Source organism: the organism of the source record quoted next, unplaced genomic scaffold, assembly GCF_019419815.1.
Source record: "Pyrus x bretschneideri cultivar Hongxiangsu unplaced genomic scaffold, Pyrus_bretschneideri_v1 Contig23, whole genome shotgun sequence".
NCBI lineage: Eukaryota > Viridiplantae > Streptophyta > Magnoliopsida > Rosales > Rosaceae > Pyrus > Pyrus x bretschneideri.
Genome location: NW_025999535.1, coordinates 1239042 through 1258876, shown reverse-complemented (window position 1 = coordinate 1258876; position 19835 = coordinate 1239042). Strand labels below are relative to the sequence as shown.

At 38.5% G+C, this 19835-nt stretch overlaps 1 protein-coding gene and 1 pseudogene across 1 annotated transcript; one reads left to right on the top strand and one right to left on the bottom strand.

Annotated features, from left to right (window-relative positions):
• Positions 1-1312: 1312 nt before the first annotated feature.
• On the bottom strand, positions 1313-2683 carry LOC125478107 (annotated as a pseudogene).
• Positions 2684-13098: 10415 nt separating this feature from the next.
• Positions 13099-19789, top strand: LOC125478083 (protease Do-like 2, chloroplastic). The gene is given in 22 exon segments (XM_048585853.1): positions 13099-13397; positions 13486-13620; positions 13724-13774; positions 14180-14253; positions 14339-14402; positions 14659-14703; positions 14813-14920; positions 15518-15595; positions 15737-15803; positions 15945-16003; positions 16133-16232; positions 16887-16966; positions 17254-17310; positions 17723-17826; positions 18194-18240; positions 18243-18280; positions 18390-18475; positions 18584-18608; positions 18731-18802; positions 19005-19055; positions 19138-19198; positions 19288-19789. Coding segments are annotated over 22 exon segments (1866 nt in total). The 5' UTR covers positions 13099-13178; the 3' UTR covers positions 19533-19789.
• Positions 19790-19835: the final 46 nt, after the last annotated feature.

The window sequence follows — 19835 nt, the reverse complement described above, 5'->3', positions numbered from 1 at the left end:
GGAATAAAACTTAAAAAATAATATTTAGTCCAAAGTTAGATATGGTCTAACTGGATGAAACAACAAAGTGGCAAACATTTTATTTGCATATTACGACGAAAAAATTTAATCACAATACATTCCCCAAAACACACATAAAATATTGTGATGCTAAATGTCAAATAGTTAGACTATTTCTAATATTCGATTGACTTATTTTACGCGGCATATTAGACATTTGAGGGGATCTTGAAAACGAATATTTGGATGCCGTACGACTTTTGTTGTGGCAGGCGGTCCAATAAATGCAAATTTCAATATATAGTTGCATTCAACCTCGTTTTCATATATTTTAAAAAGTATTAACGAAAAACTGCAGTATTATTTACTTTAACGAAAAATCATATTTTTACATTAAAAAATCAATTCTAGTACTTAAAACTCAAAGTTTTCAAGTCATTTTCATTAGTATTCCTTATATTTTAAGGCCATCTTAACATGGGCCATGATCTTTTTCGGATCCACTTTGTAGGGTTCTTAAGAATTCTTACATTTTAAACGTTTATCATACATCGTACGGCTAATTTTCGTTTGTTATTATTTGTGTTTAATTTTAAATTAAAAAAATTCAAATGATTTCAAACCGTATGATGTACGATGAATGTCTAAGATGTGAGGATTCTTAGAATTCTCACAATTTGGATCCGGATGGGATCCAAATCTTAACATAGTCCCCTCTAATAATATAGCCATACACAAAATTATTTTTAAATAAAGAGTGTCAGGTCATACTCACGTACCATCTCCAATTGTAGGACTAAATATAGTCTCCTCAATAATTTATTAGTTATAAGTTTATATTTTACATTTATAAATTAATTTAATTAAACTACCGTTTGATGTTTTCAAATCTAGCTGTTGAATTTGAATCAATTATTGCAACTGAGGAGTTGAGCTCCCAAAAAGGGGCTAAGAGGGGGCTACATAGAATTATAACTCAGACATCGGTTAGAAATGACTTTTTTAACAAATTAGGCCATTTTTTGGCTTTTAGACCTTTAGCTCTCTTGCTAGAGATGGCCTACAAGGCAGATCCGTGATAATATTTTTTTTTTAGACAACTTTAGACACATGTTTTTATAAGACTTACTTCGTAATGTATTTTAACAATCTAGACCATGTATCTTTTAAAACATCATTTATAGATTATCTCTTGCAAAAAATTTAGACAAATCCAAAATCATTAAAACATTCATTATTACATGATCGCTATAGCACATATATATTCATATCACATTGGTACTCAAACATGTATCCCAACAGATTAAATATTTTAAAACACATTAAGCATTTTGAATCTCATTCCAATGGAATAGTCAATTTCGGCTGATTCCATGTATTGATCAAAAGGAAGTATGAATCCAGCAGGACTCGTCCTGCAGAGACATAAAAAGATTAATACTTAAAGCCTATGAAAATGTGTATACTAGTACATACCAAATGATACTTCTACGCATTCAAGCTAAAAATTATTAGCTCATAGGATCAAACAGCTTACCATGGGCGGTAGTACACAGTAAACACGGTGCCAGTAGAAACGGCATGGAAAGCGTCGGCAAGTATGCCATGTTGCATGCTGTGGTAAGAAATAAGAGAAGTTGATGCAGTGTCTTGTGTTATGGTTGCACGGCGTACGCCAACACGCAGGTCTCCATTTTCTCCTCTGTGAAGCAAGAATCCATTCATTACGTAACTGGAACTGAAGACTAATTAACCTTTTAACTGAGGGAGAGAGAGAGAGAGAGCATACCTTGCAAAGATACATGCATCCCCAGCGACAAGTCTTTTTGCAGCCACTAACGTACTCCAACCATTAGTACGTAACCAGGTGCCTCTTTGGCTGACCTACATTATGGGCCATGCATCACAAGTTTAAGATTAGTCTTATATGATGAGTCCAGTTGAGAAGGTTAAGCGAAAACCATGCACGAGTAGTAAAGATACCTCGATATACATGGCGAAAGTGCCATTCATATCCCTGCAAGTCCTTTGCTACCAGATCTTGTACCGGTGGTTGCTGAGACATGTCCTGCAAAACATTTGTAACATGTGGATCAACTGGTAGCAAAGATTGAATTGGTTACTTTATTTCTTATCAGATGTGTATCATATAATTTCAAATGGGTGTTACTTAGATGGAAAGACAAGGATACCGACCAGAGGTGGATAGCACTCATCAGCTTCTCGTTTTGGAACAGAGAATCCACCATGGGTGCTTGTGTCTGACGGGGTGAGTGTCTTGCTAAAGGAGCGTGTACTGGTTCGCTGAGGCAAGGGTGGAGTATTCTCTTCCTCTACACTTAGCTGGTCTTCCTGCAAGGTGCCAGAACAGTACACATATGTTATACATTCAAAACGTCAGAGGAAGAAGTTCCAAAGCGGATAAATAATGTAAATCTCCTACGAGGCCCTAAATAAAGTCATCGGAGCACTCATTAGCAAACCTCGGTCACAGGAAGCAAGGTAATTCGAGCATACACTTCGTTTTGTTATCGTTCAACAACAACCAAATGCAGATCAATCGCGAGCTGTTGGATTTTCAATTGCGCATTTTGTTAAACACATGAAGAGAGAAATGATTTACCTTTAGCTGAACACTTACAACATTGCAGAGGATCTTGGAAGGCTAATTGTATCTTGGCATTTCCAATAAACAAGCAAACATGTCATCTCTTTGGAATGATTTACCGTCTTGGTTTGCATATGCCTCAACCTATTCCAGATCAACAAGCAAACATGTCATCTCTTTGGACCTCCTCATTCAAAAAATCGAAAGGATTGATAATTCGTAATGAAATTATAACGATGGGAAAGAAGCTTATGTACATTAGAGATAACACTATAACGGTATATACTAGCATAGTGACATCCTGGTTACGTGAAAGTTTTTCACCATTGACTAGGTAAAAACTGGTTAATGAACAATGGAGCCGCCACAAAAGAAAGTATTAAGGGTCACGGGGAGATGAAAAAAATCTGTTCCATTCCATGTGACCTTGAAGAAAGCAGAAAACCTTCTCGCCGGGGCGGGGAATGTAAACATCCGCCCCGGCACATGGAAATCAAAGCTGATGGCATAAATCATCTTTCTCATCTAACATAAAAATTCAAATCACATTCTGCTTCAACGGAAAAATCACAACAACAAATACGAAAAAAGTTAATATTTATAATAAAAAATTGAAATTTATTTCTATTTATGTTACTATATTTTTTAAATTAAAAATTGAAATTTATAATTATTTATGTTAATGAGATTTTAAATAAAAATTCATAATTTGTGAGATTAAAAATATTAAAATATGAATTATACTATTGTGTGTGTGTGTGTGTCGCATCCCGGCCCGGGCGGGACCACTTCCCGGGCCCGTTCCACCACCGTAGCACGATATTGTCCGCTTTGGGCTTACCATTCCCTCACGGCTTTGTTTTTGGGAACTCACGAGCAACTTCCCAATGGGTCACCCATCATGGGATTGCTCTCGCGCGCTACTCGCTTAACTTCGGAGTTCCCATGGAACCCGAAGCCAGTGAGTTCCCAAAAGGCCTCGTGCTAGGTAAGGATGGGAATATACATTTAAGAATCACTCCCCTAGGAGATGTAGGATGTCACAATCCACCCCCGTTAGGGGCCCGACGTCCTCGTCGGCACACACACAACCAGGGTTAGGCTCTGATACCAAATTGTCGCATCCCGGCCCGGGCGGGACCACTTCCCGGGCCCGTTCCACCACCGTAGCACGATATTGTCCGCTTTGGGCTTACCATTCCTTCACGGTTTTGTTTTTGGGAACTCGCTTAACTTCGGAGTTCCCATGGAACCCGAAGCCAGTGAGTTCCCAAAAGGCCTCGTGCTAGGTAAGGATGGGAATATACATTTAAGGATCACTCCCCTGGGAGATGTGGGATGTCACAATCCACCCCCGTTAAGGGCCCGACGTCCTCGTCGACACACACACAACCAGGGTTAGGCTCTGATACCAAATTGTCACATCCCGACCCAGGGTGAATCACTTCCCAGCCCGGGATGAATCACTTCCCGGGCCCACTCCACCACCCTAGCACGATATTGTCCGCTTTGGGCTTACCATTCCCTCACGGTTTTGTTTTTGGGAACTCACGAGCAACTTCCCAGTGGGTCACCCATCATGGGATTGCTCTCGCGCGCTACTTGCTTAACTTCGGAGTTCCCATGGAACCCGAAGCCAGTGAGTTCCCAAAAGGCCTCGTGCTAGGTAAGGATGGGAATATACATTTAAGGATCACTCCTCTGGGAGATGTGGGATGTCACAGTGTGTGTGTGTGTGTGTAAATATGAGTACATTCATCAAAATTAACAAAAAAATTATTGTACCAAAACATGGGTACATTCTTCAAAACCACAAAAAAAATAATAGATATTAAGCTTAATAACATTAGTAAATTTCTTCAATGAAACTTGACATGAATACATTCTCAAATCATAGAAAAAGAATGTACCCATACAAGTTTGAAAAAAAATTTACTAGCAAAAAATGTACCCATATAAGTTTAAACATGAATACATTTTTTTTGCTAGCAAAAAATGGTATATTTTACATATAACAAATTGGTATATTTAAGAATAGGTACATTTTAAGATTAAAAATGACACATCCCGATCGAGATCAGGGCATGCTGGCCGTCACGAGGAAGTGACGTAACCATGTGCACAGTGCGGAAGTTAAAAAAAATAATAATATAAATAGTACGAATAATTAAAAACTAGCGTTACACAAAGTAATAAAACAAGTGCAACGAGTGTAAATCCTAAGTTCAGAGCATAAAGCCTAATGCAGTCCAAAAGGAAAAGACGACAACAAAAGCACACCCGAAGGTGGTCCTACACTGGTGGTGGTCTGTCAGATATGCTGGGAAAGTCCTCAGGGAATCCACCAAACGTGCTAGCCAACTAGAACCTGGAGCGGCGCAAAACAAAAGCGTGAGTGGGCAAAAACAAAGCTTTTCGAAAACCAAATCAATAAACAAGTTCTAACCCCTCGCCGTAAAACCTGTATACTTCCCAGAAAATAGTATATAAATATAAGTATGTCATGCTCGAAAAACATGCCATGCAATATGCCTCGAAGTAATATGCCAATGCTCAGGAAACATCATTCAATAACAAGTAACTGTCAGCCGGAGTCACCTAACGTGACCTGTACGGCTGAATCTAGAGCTCGAATCTCCATCTCACTAGCTATACCTGCACACGAGTCGGAACCACCTAAAGTGGTCTGTACGACAGGCCTGGGTGTAATATAAGTAAGCTCTAGTGCTACGATCACGTGAAGGCTGGGCGAATAATCGCGGGTCACCTACGAGTCGGAACCACCTAAAGTGGTCTGTACGACAAGACTGTGCACCTAACTTGAATCCAAGATGAGCGTGTGGTGCAGGAGGTGAACATCACGTGAAGGACTGTGCCCAACTCTGGGCGGGAGCACTGACACCGAGGGTGCAGGTTACGAGCTCTCTAAGTCTCTAAAATCATTACTGAATGTAAACATGAATCACAACTCACCTGGCACTTACCTGTGTGTCCACAGCACCAATATACATATGTATAAATGCAACTAACAATGCATAACAAACGGCAATGTAATGCATGGCATATAACGAATAAACGAATCAAAATCAATTTCTGGGAAACAATATAAGTATATAGGTATATACGGAAAACCAAAAGCTCACTCACTGATAAGTGGAAGGGTCGTAACCCCCTGCCTCGAGTGACCACGCTCGTCCTCAGGATACGTCTCACCTATATGCGAAACAACTATAAAAACGTTAATTTTAAAGCACATAACCAACCTTTAGAAATAACTTCTCATACATTGCTCAAATGAGGTGTATGAATACACCAACGTGATCTACTCAACCTCAGGAACATCCCCATAGTTTTAAAATAATTTTTCACCGCCGCACGCGTAGGCACGTGCCTGGCACGCTGACGCCGTCAGTTGACACCGTCAGGAATATTCCGTTATTCCTTAACAGTTTCCGTCAATGGCGTTAGGAATATTCCTTCCAACTGACGGAATATTCCGTCGTCTTCTCCGGCGAGACTCCGGCGCTGTCGCCGGCGCCGGAAAATCGGGAAAAACTTTAAAACGTCCTATCTTCTTCGTTTTTCACCCAAATTTCACAAAATTGGTACCAAAATGAAGCTTACAACGAGAGGAACAAAACCATACCACTTTCAAGTGCTAAAATCCACGAAATCTCACCTGAAAAACTCCACCATTTCCGGCCAACTTCGAAACTCACAATCCCGACGTCCAAAACCTTCAAACGAACCACCCCGAGCCTCTTAGGGACCTCACCAAGCTTCCTACAAGCTTGAAATTCCCTAAAACGTGAGAAATCACGTGTGCATGAACAGTACCAAAAATCTGACATCATGAGTTCGACGTGAAAACGAAGGTAACCTTACCTGAAATGGGTATGGTTGGACTCCTACGAGCCTCACAAGCATAGATATGTATTTTGTTCCTTCGATCTGTGGAGATTTGGGTGGTTTTGGAGTGTGTCCTGTACACGTGGGTATGAAAATGGGAAGGGAAATGGCACGGGATGGGTGCAGGGATAGGGCAAAAAGGGTGAGGATGAGTGTGGGGAAGTGTGTGGTGCAAAACCAGCCACACAAACCAAAAAGAACAACCACACAACGAAACAATCCCGCTAGGGGCAAAATCGTCTTTTCACGCGTACCTTTTTAAAATTTCCGAGACGGGCTGTCACAAAAAATTTGAAAAAAGTTACATGAATGGGTACATATAAGATAAAAAATTTGAAATTTTTTTTTAAAAAGCTAATGGGTACAAACTTATTCTAATTTTTTATTTATTTTAGATTAAAAATTAGTTGGGAGTTTAATAAAGGTTGGAGTATTAAAATCCTAAATCAATTATTAATTTTTATTTAAAAAAATTATATAACTGACATGTAAAGTCATTAATATATTAATGGTAAGAACTTGGATCAAAATCTGAAAAATAATAAGATTTCAGTCAATGAACATTAGTAACTATTAATCGGATACTAATTATTCATGTAAAATATTTCTCTCCGGCTGTCTAAAAAATGTAAAAGTTGCGGAAAGTTGGAAAGATGGTGAGAAATTAGTAGAAGAAGCTAGAGGGGAAGGGGACGTAGGCGTTGAGCATTGGGTGTACCGCGGCCCGCCTCCACCGAAATGTGTCCTGCTTCCTTTAACCGCCTCCTCCTCTGATCACACTCTCTCTTCCTCCACTGGTATATCACACTTCACACCACCACGCAGCCAGTCGTTTCACGCCGCTTCTCTCTCCTTCTCTCCTCGCTTTCTCTTTACTCTCACTCTCTCTCCACACAACCACGAATCGTTCTCTGTCCGTGCTGTGCTGGCTGGCGATGTTTGCTAATCTGCGCCGATGAGTCCGATGCGCTTCTTTTTGCATGCTCTCGCATCTCCCAAGACTCCCATGCATCTCTCTCTCCGTCGTCTTTTCCCGCTTGCGTGTCGCAATCCTGGCCGTCGCGGAGGTTACAGATTTTCGTACGCGTGGGCCCCCCTTTGTCGTAAAAACCAGGAAGAAGCCCTGCTTCCTAGAGAATCACCATATATATTTTTAAGAATAATTACAATATTTATAAGAGATTGAAATACGAACAAATTGAGGATAGGGTGCTTACAATGAATCTCGATAAAAATTTTGTCGGAACTTTGAATCCGATTGAAAGGAAAAAGAGTGTTCCGCACCAAAATTAAGTACTAGTACTATCCTCTAATAACAAATCAGAAATTACATCAGGAGACTCTTCAAACCAAGAAATTGGGTAATCAACAGTTAGACTAAACCTCGCAAGGCGATAAGCCACCTTATTTGTCTCTCTTCGCCTAAATGTGATTTTCCATTGCTTGAAGTCCTGCATGAGCCGCCTTGTATCATTGAACATATGTCCATAATGACCACTATACGCTGCACTTGCATTTTGAATTGCAGAAATCACCAGCAAAGCATCCCCTTCCACTTGGAGCCCCCTGACATACCTGAACCCCCTGAATTCGGCATTGTGCTTCCCATGAATCAAATAAAGTCGATAAGCCGTCCGCACATAAGACAAATAAGAACGGTGATAACGGATTGCCTTGATGAATTCTCCGTTTGGGATAAACCAACCTCATACGCTCCCCATTCAGTTTGAACGAATAAGATTTTGTAGACACATACATCATTATCCAGTGTGTCCATTCCTCCACAAAACCCAACCTTATCATAATTTGTTCCAAGAAACTCCATTCAATACGATCATAGGCCTTCTTGAAATCTAGCTTCAACGCCATCACCCCATTCAACCCATTATTCTTCCTATGCATAAAATGTGCAATCTTCGAGGCCACTAGACAATTATTAGAAATTAGCCTTCCTGGTATAAAGGCACTTTGTGAAGGAGAAATAATTTTCGGAAGAATGACCTTCAGTCTGTTAGTAAGAACCTTAGAGCAAATTTTATAAATCACATTACATAGACTAATCGGCCTAAGCTCAATCGTCGCTGTGGGATCAACATTCTTTGGAATCAAGGTGACATGGGTATAATTGATTTTCCTAAGCATATGACCAGATGAAAGAATGTGCCTTACCCCATCACACACATCTTGGCCGACAGTCTCCCAATGCTTCTGATAAAAACCCAGTGATATACTGTCAGGTCCTGGAGCTTTAGTCGGATGTATTTGAAACAATGCCTCCTTAATTTCATCATTGGAGACCTGCCAAATAAGCTCATGGTTCATCTCTGCTGAGACTGTGGAGGTCACAACCCGCATAATTTCTGACGCATCCGTTGCACCCTGAGAGTTAAACAACTTCGAGAAATAATCGACAGTTACCGCTTCCATACCCCTCTTGTCTTCATGTCACACCCCGGCCTCATCATATAACCTCGACAAAGCATTCATACGTTGTCTTCGATTAGCCTTCTAGTGAAATTTTTTTGTATTTTGATCCCCAAGTTTTAACCAATTTTCCTTTGACCTCTACCTCCAGAACGCTTCCTCTTATGCCAATAAAGATTGTAACCGAGTGTTTAATTCATCTCGTTGTGCTATAGTTGTTTCAGTAAAGGGCCTTCCAAACAATGCATTCAACTTATCTTGCGTTTCTGAGATCTCCCCCGGAATTGAACGCTTCATTGTTTTTGCCCAATTAGCCAACTGTAATTGTGTTGCCTTAATTTTCTCCATGACCCGAAACATTGGGGAACCATGAAACTCCGTTGCCCACCCTTGTTGGACCGCAACTACACAACCCTCCTCCATCGACCACCCTTCCTCATACCGAAAGGTTTTCTTGAATCTAGCTTTGTTCTTTGGCATCCATTCAACCATTATAGGTATATAGTCAAACGAATTTGGTTTCAAATGAGAAACTCGAAATCCAGGAACCACATCCATCCACTTTTGCGATGCTACAACTCTATCTAATCTTACTTTGATTCTCCCACACCTCGTAGTGACCCAAGTAAATTTATTTAAAACATACCCTAAGTCTTGTAACTGGTAGCTTGTTAGTGCATTCTGGAACCCCTCCATTTGGCGTTCACTTCGTATATCACCTCCTTCATGTTCCTCAGCACACAAGATCTCATTGAAATCCCCCATGCAACACCATGACAACTCCGAATTGTCACTCAGCCTTTAAAGAAAACTCCATGATTTATGCCTATTCCTCCAATCTCCAAATCAATATTTAGACTTTATTATTTTGTCCTTTCCTTGATTAATTAGTTGATTAATCAGTATTAAATAGTGTGTTTCTTTTGCATGAAGATTTAAGCGTCAGTAATCATGGGGATTTGGCGTAATTAGACCGGCTGCTTGGTTTCAAGTGTCGTATGTTTCCTTTTTATTTTATTTTTGAGAAATGTTAATGGAATTCTCTTAAAATTTTCGTGAACTTTTTGCCGCTTCACAGTTTAATATCAATTTATGTGCTAATATTATAAAATATTATGCTAAAAACATGAGAATCTATTGAAAAGCTCATTTTTTAGCAATTTTTTTTGTAAAAGTCTTATGTTTCCTTTGTTAGTTTTTGGCTTGTATTTAACGAGTTCAAATTATCTGTACTAATTTTGTGTGTGGCCTGACCTCTTAATGGACTCTATCAGGTTGACAAGGTTAATAAACTTAACTTTTTAACTTTTTTTGTTACAAACTTAACATGTGTCAATCAATGATATAAACCATAGAAAATCACACACAAAATGAATGCAGAAGATTTAATCTCGTAAATAACCTATCACTGGCTGGCTGAAACAACAAAGTGGCAAACATGTTTGCATATAGATTCAGTGTACTTTAATGGGATGACATCTTTACTAACTCATGTCTAAGAAAAATTAATTGAGGTGTCTCACACATGATATTCAAGATTGCGTACTTATTATTAGACAAGCGGGAAGATTTATACACACCTCTTTTATTTTCTCCCATTCTTCTGTATTTTCGGCCATTATATTAAATAAATCAAGCAAAAACAATGATCCTAAGTAAATAAAGTTGTATAACAAACAAAAATGACTTGTGTTTGTTATTTCTTATTAGCCTGATGCTATTTTCTTATTGAAACTTTTTCCCAAATGATTTTTTTTTTCCTTCTTTTTTGTTGGATTTCAACTGATTTTTTGGAAAAGCAGAAGCATTAAGCAACTTACTAATCAGGGCAATGGGAGGTTACCGAAGCAGATGAGAAATATTTGAGGCCTGTGGAAAATGAGTGCATTTTTGCTTACCACCATTTAGTATGGTGTATACTTACCACCTTATTTATCATCATTAGATGAGTTTGAATTTTGAGATTTGTGCATATCTACTACACGAATCTCAAAATTCAAACTCATTTAATGATGATAAATAAGATGGTAAACATACACTATATTAAATAATAGTGAGCAAAAATACTCCCATGGAAAATGACGGGAAGAGACGGGAGAAATTAACATGATGAATCGGTGATAAGAACATGTCCTCTAAGCATGCGGGGCATTAATGGAAATGTCGTCTCCATTACTCCGTTAACCGTCAACGTCTGTGTCGTGTCATATTTGAAATTACCAGCTGATGGCCCCACCGACCACCTGCAGATGAACCAGACCCGACGACAACACCATGCAGTTCAGTAGTAGACACATGTGTAATGTCCATATACATATCAGTTGGGCTTGTGAGACGCAACCCTAAAATAACCATTACCAATGTTAATATGCTTGAAATTTATTGCATGTCTAGTTAATTTGATATAAAGCGATATAAAAATAATAAGTTTTGAGCTAATTTATTAACTATTCAAGTCATTGTTGAGTTACTCAGTAATAATTGTGTGACGAATCGAGTTATTATTGGATAATCCGTTGAGAATCTAATAAAATTAGTGGCGGAGCTAGAAGTTCGTCTCAGAAGAGGCCTTTAAGATATATAAAAGAATTTACATCAAAACATAGCAAATAATTAATTTTAAGGTTTTTATTATGTTTTATTGCATGAAAAATTTATGAAACAAGAGTGATAAGGCTTCAAAATTTTTACAAAGGGTATTGATGATAAAACTTTTTACAAGCTTTAATAAAAAACCAAGATTCGAACAAAAATATAAGATCGTAACTTAAAACTATTACTATGAGATATTAATTTCAACATAATTAATTGAACTTTAACTTGTATATAACTGTCTTATATGAAGAGACGGAAAAAGGAATTAGCTTTTATATGGTGAAACAAAAAGCTATTGACAACGACTTTCAAACCCTGGTGGAATTGTCAAATTGCGCTACCCAATGCACCACAAGCTCTTTATCGCCAAACTTAGCAGACAATAAATATAGGGATGTGCTATCCACACACCTCATTTTACTTCTCACACACCCTTGATAATTTATGTCCGTTGATCTTTTTCAATTCATCCGATTTGACGGTCGAAAATTAAAAAGGTGTTTAAGAAGTAAAATGAGGTGTGTGGATATCACACTCCTAAATATGTATTAGTAAAATTTCAAGATAGGTCTAGGCCTCACCTGGAACCCATGTGGCTTTGCCCCTATCATAAAATAGTGGGTATAACATGAGAATGACACAAATACGACCTATTTGTCAGGTCTAGACATTAGGCGTTTCAATTTCTTGTATGACTAGTTAACCTAACATGAAACGACACAACTAACAATGAATCGGGTCCCTATCGGTTCACCTATTAAAAATTCATTAAGATAATGAGTTTGGCATGACACGATCCGTAAAAATAATAAGAATGACATAAAAACGACACAAACACGATCCGTTTACCAGCTCTAGATCGATTCTATGAATGCAAGTTTGTCCGAAGCTATTAGGCTGAGGGCATGTTTGCCCGGGCATTACACATCCTTACACTTGCCCTCCCTAACTCCTTTGGGAATTTGAGGGAAAATGATAGCCTTATGCGCACTTTGCCTCACGGATGGCTTAGATGCCAAGTCTTGTGCATCGAACACCATAAAGCTGGCGGAATCAAACTGAATAACAATAGTTCAGTTTGGCTTGGTGTTTACTCATAGTGTGAGTTAAAACCCGATCAAATTCGTACATGGCATAATTTGACCATAATTTGTGTGTGCAACTAATCTAAATCTAACCATGCCAACCCCAAGAGAGAATGTTGTGACATAATATTTTCGGATCTAATTTGAAAACCAAGATAACCACAAGCTCAAAGCCCATTTGTATCTAAACCAACCCAAATTCGTGGGCCTAAAGATAAATGGGCCGGAAATCTCCCTATTCAAATCTGTAGGCTCCAAAATTGAGAGTTTTAACCAAATACTCCTGATACTCTTCATTTTTAATGTTGAGAGTATTTTTATTTTAAAAAGTCACTCTTAAACACTATACTATTCACTTACAACACATTTTTACCCTTTTCGTTAAATCTCAAAATTTTCGAACCATTCTCTCGTTAGTTTCTGCCAAAATTATCCACGCCCGAAAAAAGTCCAACTATTTACGGATAAGGAAATGCACCGTGGTCCTAAGAAACGGTAACTTCGTCTTCCAAAAACCACCTTCTTTCAGCAGCGAGCTCTGAGCTTCCATTTTTCAAATGGCCGTTGCGGTAGGCAACTGCTGCTTCTCTGCGGCCACCTCCACCGTTAAACTCCGCTCCTCCGTCTCCGACCAACCTTTCTTCGCCACGTGGCTCTGTTCCGGCAGCTACCAGTACCACGCTCTTAAGCCCGTCAGCCGAAGCAATAGAGAAAGAGCTTCCAGTTCGAGAAAAGGCTTGTCGTCGCCGCCGTCCGCTGATAAATACCAACCGGAGGTTAAATCCTAACTCTATACGGCGTCCTTTGTGCGTTTTGTTTTGGTAATTAAGTAGTTTGTGATTGTGTTTGGTTTGGGAAATGCAGAGAGAAGGCGTTCCCAATAAGTTTAGCGGAAATGAGAGAGGGAAGAAGGGGAAGTCCCAATCGGTGGCGTACAGAGCGTTCGGAACGCAACGAATAGAGAGGAAGGAGTCTGTAGTTGATCAGAAAGAGCAGCAGGTTTGATAATTGTTGCACTGAATTCGTTTTGCGATGATTCAGTTTCGGGTTTGGAAAAATGCTCACTGATTGGATTTGAAACTGTGTTGATTTTTCGATTCAGGTTGAACCGAAAAGTCTCCAGGATGCTGATTTTCTCAATGCCGTTGTCAAGGTAAATGTTGTTTACCCTTCTTCCAGATTTGGTTATTGAATTTATAATGCATTGTGTCTTTGAGAAAGTTCACGGCGTCTATGTTCTTCATAAGTTTATGTTTGGAGTAGTTTATATCCATGTACCGAGCTTCGTGGTGCATGTTATGTCACCTAGGTGCTGAGCTTTTCCAGGTATTGTTACTATCCTCTCTTCAGTGTTTTTGAGCTATTCTACAACTTTGCGTTTGTTTGGGATGTCGGTTCTAATAGAAGCTCCGGAATGAATTGTCCTTGTTTTTGTCAAACAAACTATTTGCTCGCCATTGTTATAGCGTTGATCCATGGGAGTTTGGTGTTTATCAATTTTATCACTTTAATACCAAAATCTACAGATTCGGTTGGTTGCTAACAATTATTTATTTAGGTTTACTGCACCCATACCGCGCCTGACTACTCCCTTCCATGGCAAAAACAAAGACAATATACAAGTACAGGCAGGCAAGTTTTGAACTTTTATCCTATCACCCTTTTCACTAGCCTGTGTGTGTTCTAAAGAACTTATAATCTGAACCTTTCTATGCAGTGCTTTTATGATTGGTGACGGGAAACTCTTGACAAATGCCCACTGTGTTGAGCATTATACTCAGGTACTCTTCGTCCTTAATAGTGAAAAGTTAGTGAAAAAAAGGGTACATATGTGTCATTTACTTGGCACATAGAGATGCAAAATGTTTAAAAATTTATCTGGTCAGTTATGTTAACCTTGTTGCATTTTATGTGTTTTCATTAAGGTTTAGTGTGTCATTGGCCCAGTCATAGCAAAGATGTTTTAGGAAAGATGCCAACTGATTTATTATTGCTATTGTCACCATCATCAAGTTTTTATTTTGGTTACAAATGCAGGTCAAAGTGAAGAGAAGAGGGGACGATACCAAATACGTGGCTAAGGTATTCACCCTCAAGAAAATTAATAACACCTTGGAGATAGGTATCATGTTACAGCTTATTGGTAGTGGGGATTATGATTTAGCTTTACTATTAGTGACTTAATTTGCAGGTTTTGGCCAGAGGTGTTGATTGTGATATAGCTTTACTTTCGGTAGAAAGTGGGGAATTCTGGAAAGGAGCAGAACCACTCCAATTGGGAAGCTTGCCACATCTTCAGGTTATCTCCTGTCTCTTGGAGATAGTTTTATTTTGTATTACTCAATGCTATCTACAATTTGGTTATATGCACTTGCAGTAGCCCTTGCATCTTCTTGAAGGTAAATTATCTTCACAGATATCATATCTGGTTAGTTTAGAAACTAACGCAAACAGAAAACCTTTCTGAGACTTGGGTTAGTTTAGATGTGCTAGTTGAGATAGTTTCATTTAGAATATTAATTATGGAGCATAGAGGATGTGACTGCAAGTGCAAACATTGTGTGAACAGTAATTAAATTGTCACATAATTTCGGGATTTCAGAAGGCACGTGTCATCTCCTCTGTTCAAATGATTTACCTAAAATATTAATATGACGAGTTAAACTGACCACCCACATGATCGAAATCTGAGATTTAGCTTTTCAGTATTACATAACAGAATCACCCCTTATAGTACACCCTCAAAATAATGCTTAGCTTTTTTATTTCTGAAACTACAGAAGTTGAGGTTGTTATACATATATTTCTACATTTGGGAATTTTCTACAGTTCTGCTATAACATCAATTTGGTTCATCCCTTTAAAATGTTCTATCTGTGGTTTTTATAATGGACAGGAAGCAGTGACTGTTGTAGGATATCCCCTTGGAGGAGATACCATTTCAGTAACTAAGGGGGTTGTATCACGTATAGAGGTTTGGTTTTCCCTACTTGAGTGTACTTGTATGATTTGTTACTTGTAGGATATCCTTAAAAATGATATATTCCATCCTATCTAAGCTGTGTTACACAATATACAGGCTCGAGTTCTTACTATTTAATAATTATATCCTCAGGTTACATCATATGCTCATGGGTCATCTGATCTGCTGGGCATTCAGATTGATGCAGCAATAAACCCTGGTCAGTCTGTAACTCAAATTTACAATTATAACAGTCTGTTCTTCGGAAAGTCATTTAGGTGCCACAAGATTACCATCCTTCTTTATATGGCATTGTTCCTATTTTTGTCATAGCCTTTGCTTAGACTTTGCTAGATTGCAGGTAATAGTGGTGGCCCTGCATTCAATGATCAAGGGGAGTGCATTGGTGTGGCATTTCAGGTAAATTTGTTGGCATGCTGTCCACGTTTGTTTATCCCTGCGTACTCGGTCTTAGATTTCTTAGCAGCATAAGCAATATTTGTGACATATAAACTTTTATTTTATGATTTTAAGAAACACTTCCTTTAGGTCTACAGATCTGAAGAGGCTGAGAATATTGGATATGTCATTCCTACTACAGTTGTGTCTCATTTTTTGGATGACTATGAGAGGAACGGGAAGTACACAGGTAAGGAAGTCTTACCAGCTTTCATCTGTGTGAAGGGAAATCAGTTGATGCATGTGGTATATGGACTTTGTCTTGTGTTGAATTTTAGTACACACTGCTCACAATGCTCGTTCAAAGTATCAAGAAAGTATATAGGTCGTGCTTCTAATGTATATTGGAAATTTAGACTCATGTATATCTGTAACAGCAACTCTTTCCCAACTTTCAGAGTGTCCCTTCATCCTTGAACCATGGTTTTAGTAACTTGTTATGGCTACTCTCTAATTGGGCTCTTTACAAAAGGATTAGGTCATGCTTCCATTTTTCTTTCCTGTCTTCTCATAAATATCTTGTGTTCTGTGAACATTATCTACTTATGTGTGCACACATGCCTCTATTCATATATGAATATATGTTATAACTTATACTCACATCTTGTGTATTTTTCTTGCACTAGGACTAGGTGGCAAGTTTTACGTAATTAAAGCGATTGCTTTGAACACCTGTTGAACTTGTCTGTCTAATACCTGCTGCTTTCTTTGGTGGCGTATTAGTATTACTGCTATATTTTCAATCAATTGCACCTGAACGTTCTTATTATTATTTAAACCTAAAACATGACCCTGCCAACTTATGTGGACTTATCCCAATATTTTGTCACACTTTGACTTTCAGGTTTCCCTTGCCTTGGTGTATTGTTACAAAAGTTGGAGAATCCAGCATTAAAGGCGTGCCTGAAAGTAGAGTCTATTGAGGTGAGTCCCTTGTCTTTTACAATCTTTGCAAAGCCTTCATCAACTAAATTTGTTTCTTGCAATAAGAAGCAGAGATGGAGTGCAGTGACAATGTTTTCAAATAATCTTGTGAACAAGGAAATAGGAAAGGCTTTCGTTCAAGGGCACATGAGGACCATGTAAAGCATGCAGAAATTTACTAGTGTAGAAACTACAATATAGTATCAGGCCACGTTTATACGTTTTTAAAACAATAGCTTAGTAACTGTTAATTTTTCTTAGGGTCTCATCACATCTGGCTTGTGCAGGGTGTACTGGTGCGAAGAGTTGAACCCACTTCTGATGCACATAATGTGTTAAAGGAGGTATGCTGGCTATTTGAATCTTGAGTGTTCGCTGTTATTTGTATCTCTACTTATTATACAGTCAACAATGGAATGGTTAAGCAACTTTTTGGTGCTTCTCAAGCTATCAGCTTATGTTATCAATATCATATTTTCACATATCTTCAAGATATATGATGTAACAGAAGCGTAAATATGATGCGAGAAACTATTATAACCAGAAATAAAGTAACAATAATAGCATGCGTTGGATGGGAAAAGTTCTTAAGCTAGTTTTGAAGAGTTGAAAGCTAATGATGAACGGGCATTTATAGTTAAAGTAGCCATACTTGTTACTAGTGTCAGTTGTTTCACTATAAATTTATTGGAATTCAAAGCACATTGAACAATTTTGAATCTTTTACAAACTTTGACGGTTCCTGTGCTTTTCCAGGGGGACGTCATTGTAAGCTTTGATGATGTTCATGTAGGGTGTGAAGGAACAGTACCCTTTCGATCAAATGAGCGCATCGCATTCCGCTACCTCATTAGTCAAAAGTAAAACCCTGGTTCTATTACAAGAAATTATGTTGAAAAGCTGCATTTTGTTCTTCTACGCTTTCCGTTTGTTTTGGTGATAATACTTGATTTGTTGGTTAACCCCTGCAATTATCCTTTTGCATTTTAATACCTTTACTGCGCTTGGGCTCTACTTGTATTTGTGGATAAATAGAAAGGTTATACTAAAAATGCCTAAAGGCGCACCTGACTATGAAACTTATACAGACTCTAGAGTTTAAAAGTGTAAGCACTCTTGGAGAAATGAGAGTACATGAAAGTTACTACTGAAAGCTGATTCCACATTTAAACCCCTTAAATACATGTTCTAATTTGTTCACATGTGGTTAACAATCGTCCTGTACAGATTTGCAGGCGATGTTGCAGATATTGGTATTATTAGAGCTGGAGACTACATAAAGTTAAGGCAGTTTTGCACCCACGAGTGCATTTGGTAAGTCAACAGAAATTTGGTGCTTTTGGAAATGCTGTAAAGTTATGTTCCCATAATTTATCTGAATATCTTGATTCTGATTACTTTGAGCTCTTTGTGTTCTGATAAGGTTCCCTTTCATATCGATGGAGGTCAGCCTTCTTACCTAATAATTGCTGGTTTGGTGTTTACCCCACTCTCAGAACCGCTGATAGAGTAAGTCATGCTTGCTCTGGCACTCAGGAACATGTCGAATACGTTGTTTTACTAATAAAAATCTTTTGTGCTTATTACAGACTAACCATTGATTATGTTCTTCTGCAGAGAGGAGTGTGATGACTCTATAGGGGTAAAGTTGCGACACGCACTTAAGCACAAAATTCATGTTTAGCTATTTCCTTTTCGTTTGCTGACCGCAATGCACGCTTTTGGTTTGAAAATTGATTAGTTTTTCGTTTCTTTTCTGGTCAGCTTAAACTCTTGGCGAAGGCGCGCTACTCTTTGGCTAGATTCAAAGGGGAGCAGATAGTAATCCTATCACAGGTTAGCAGCCTCGATTATCATTAATCAATGTGCGGCATATGTTGAGATTGTGTTGTGGTTATGTCAATATTTGTTGTAAACTTCTCTCATGCCCTCCTCGTAATCATCATTTCGTCTCTCTTTGTTGCTTAAAATGTTTAAAAAGGTGTCATTTCTCTATGTATGATGGGAATTTCTGTTCTCATGTATTTCGTGTCGATAGGTCTTAGCAAATGAAGTAAACATTGGGTATGAAGACATGAGCAATCAGCAGGCAAGTTGCTTGTTTTCAGTTCTAACAACTTTTACATCTCTCCGCCAACGATGCTCACACTAACAGAAGAAAATGATCTCAGGTTTTGAAGTTAAACGGAATCCAAATAAGGAACATTCATCATTTAGCCTACCTTGTAGACTGTAAGTCGTAATGTCCCTCTAAATACTTCCTCTTCACTCTATCTCCCCACTCCGATGCTCACGGTTATTCTGTGCTCTTAATTAACCAGCATGCAAGGACAAGTACGTAGTCTTTGAATTCCAAGACAACTACATAACCGTGTTGGAAAGGGAAGCAGCTACCGCTGCTTCGTCCTGCATTCTCAAAGACTATGGCATTCCATCCGAAAGATCTTCCGATCTGTTGGAGCCCTACGCGGATTCGCTTGGGGACAACCAAGCAGTTGATCAGGATATCGGTGACAGTCCAGTTTCAAATTTGGAAATCGGCTTCGATGGAATTATTTGGGCATAAATAATCATTCTTTACATCTTGGAGAGGCACAAGCCATGATATGGTTGTGATTCGCCGGCCAACAGTTATTTATCGATTGGCTCCTGTCGCCGCAGCGCCGCCGTTGCAAGGTGTTCGATTTTGTAGTTTCTTAGCTAGTGTGACAATTTTGATAATTTGTATCCATAAGATGCTTCGGATAGCATGACAAATCATTGTTGTAATTGAATTATTTACTGTAACAAAAATAATGAAATGCCAATGCAAACTTCATATTATATCGGCAATATATAGGGAAATCAATAAATATTGATGATATTTATT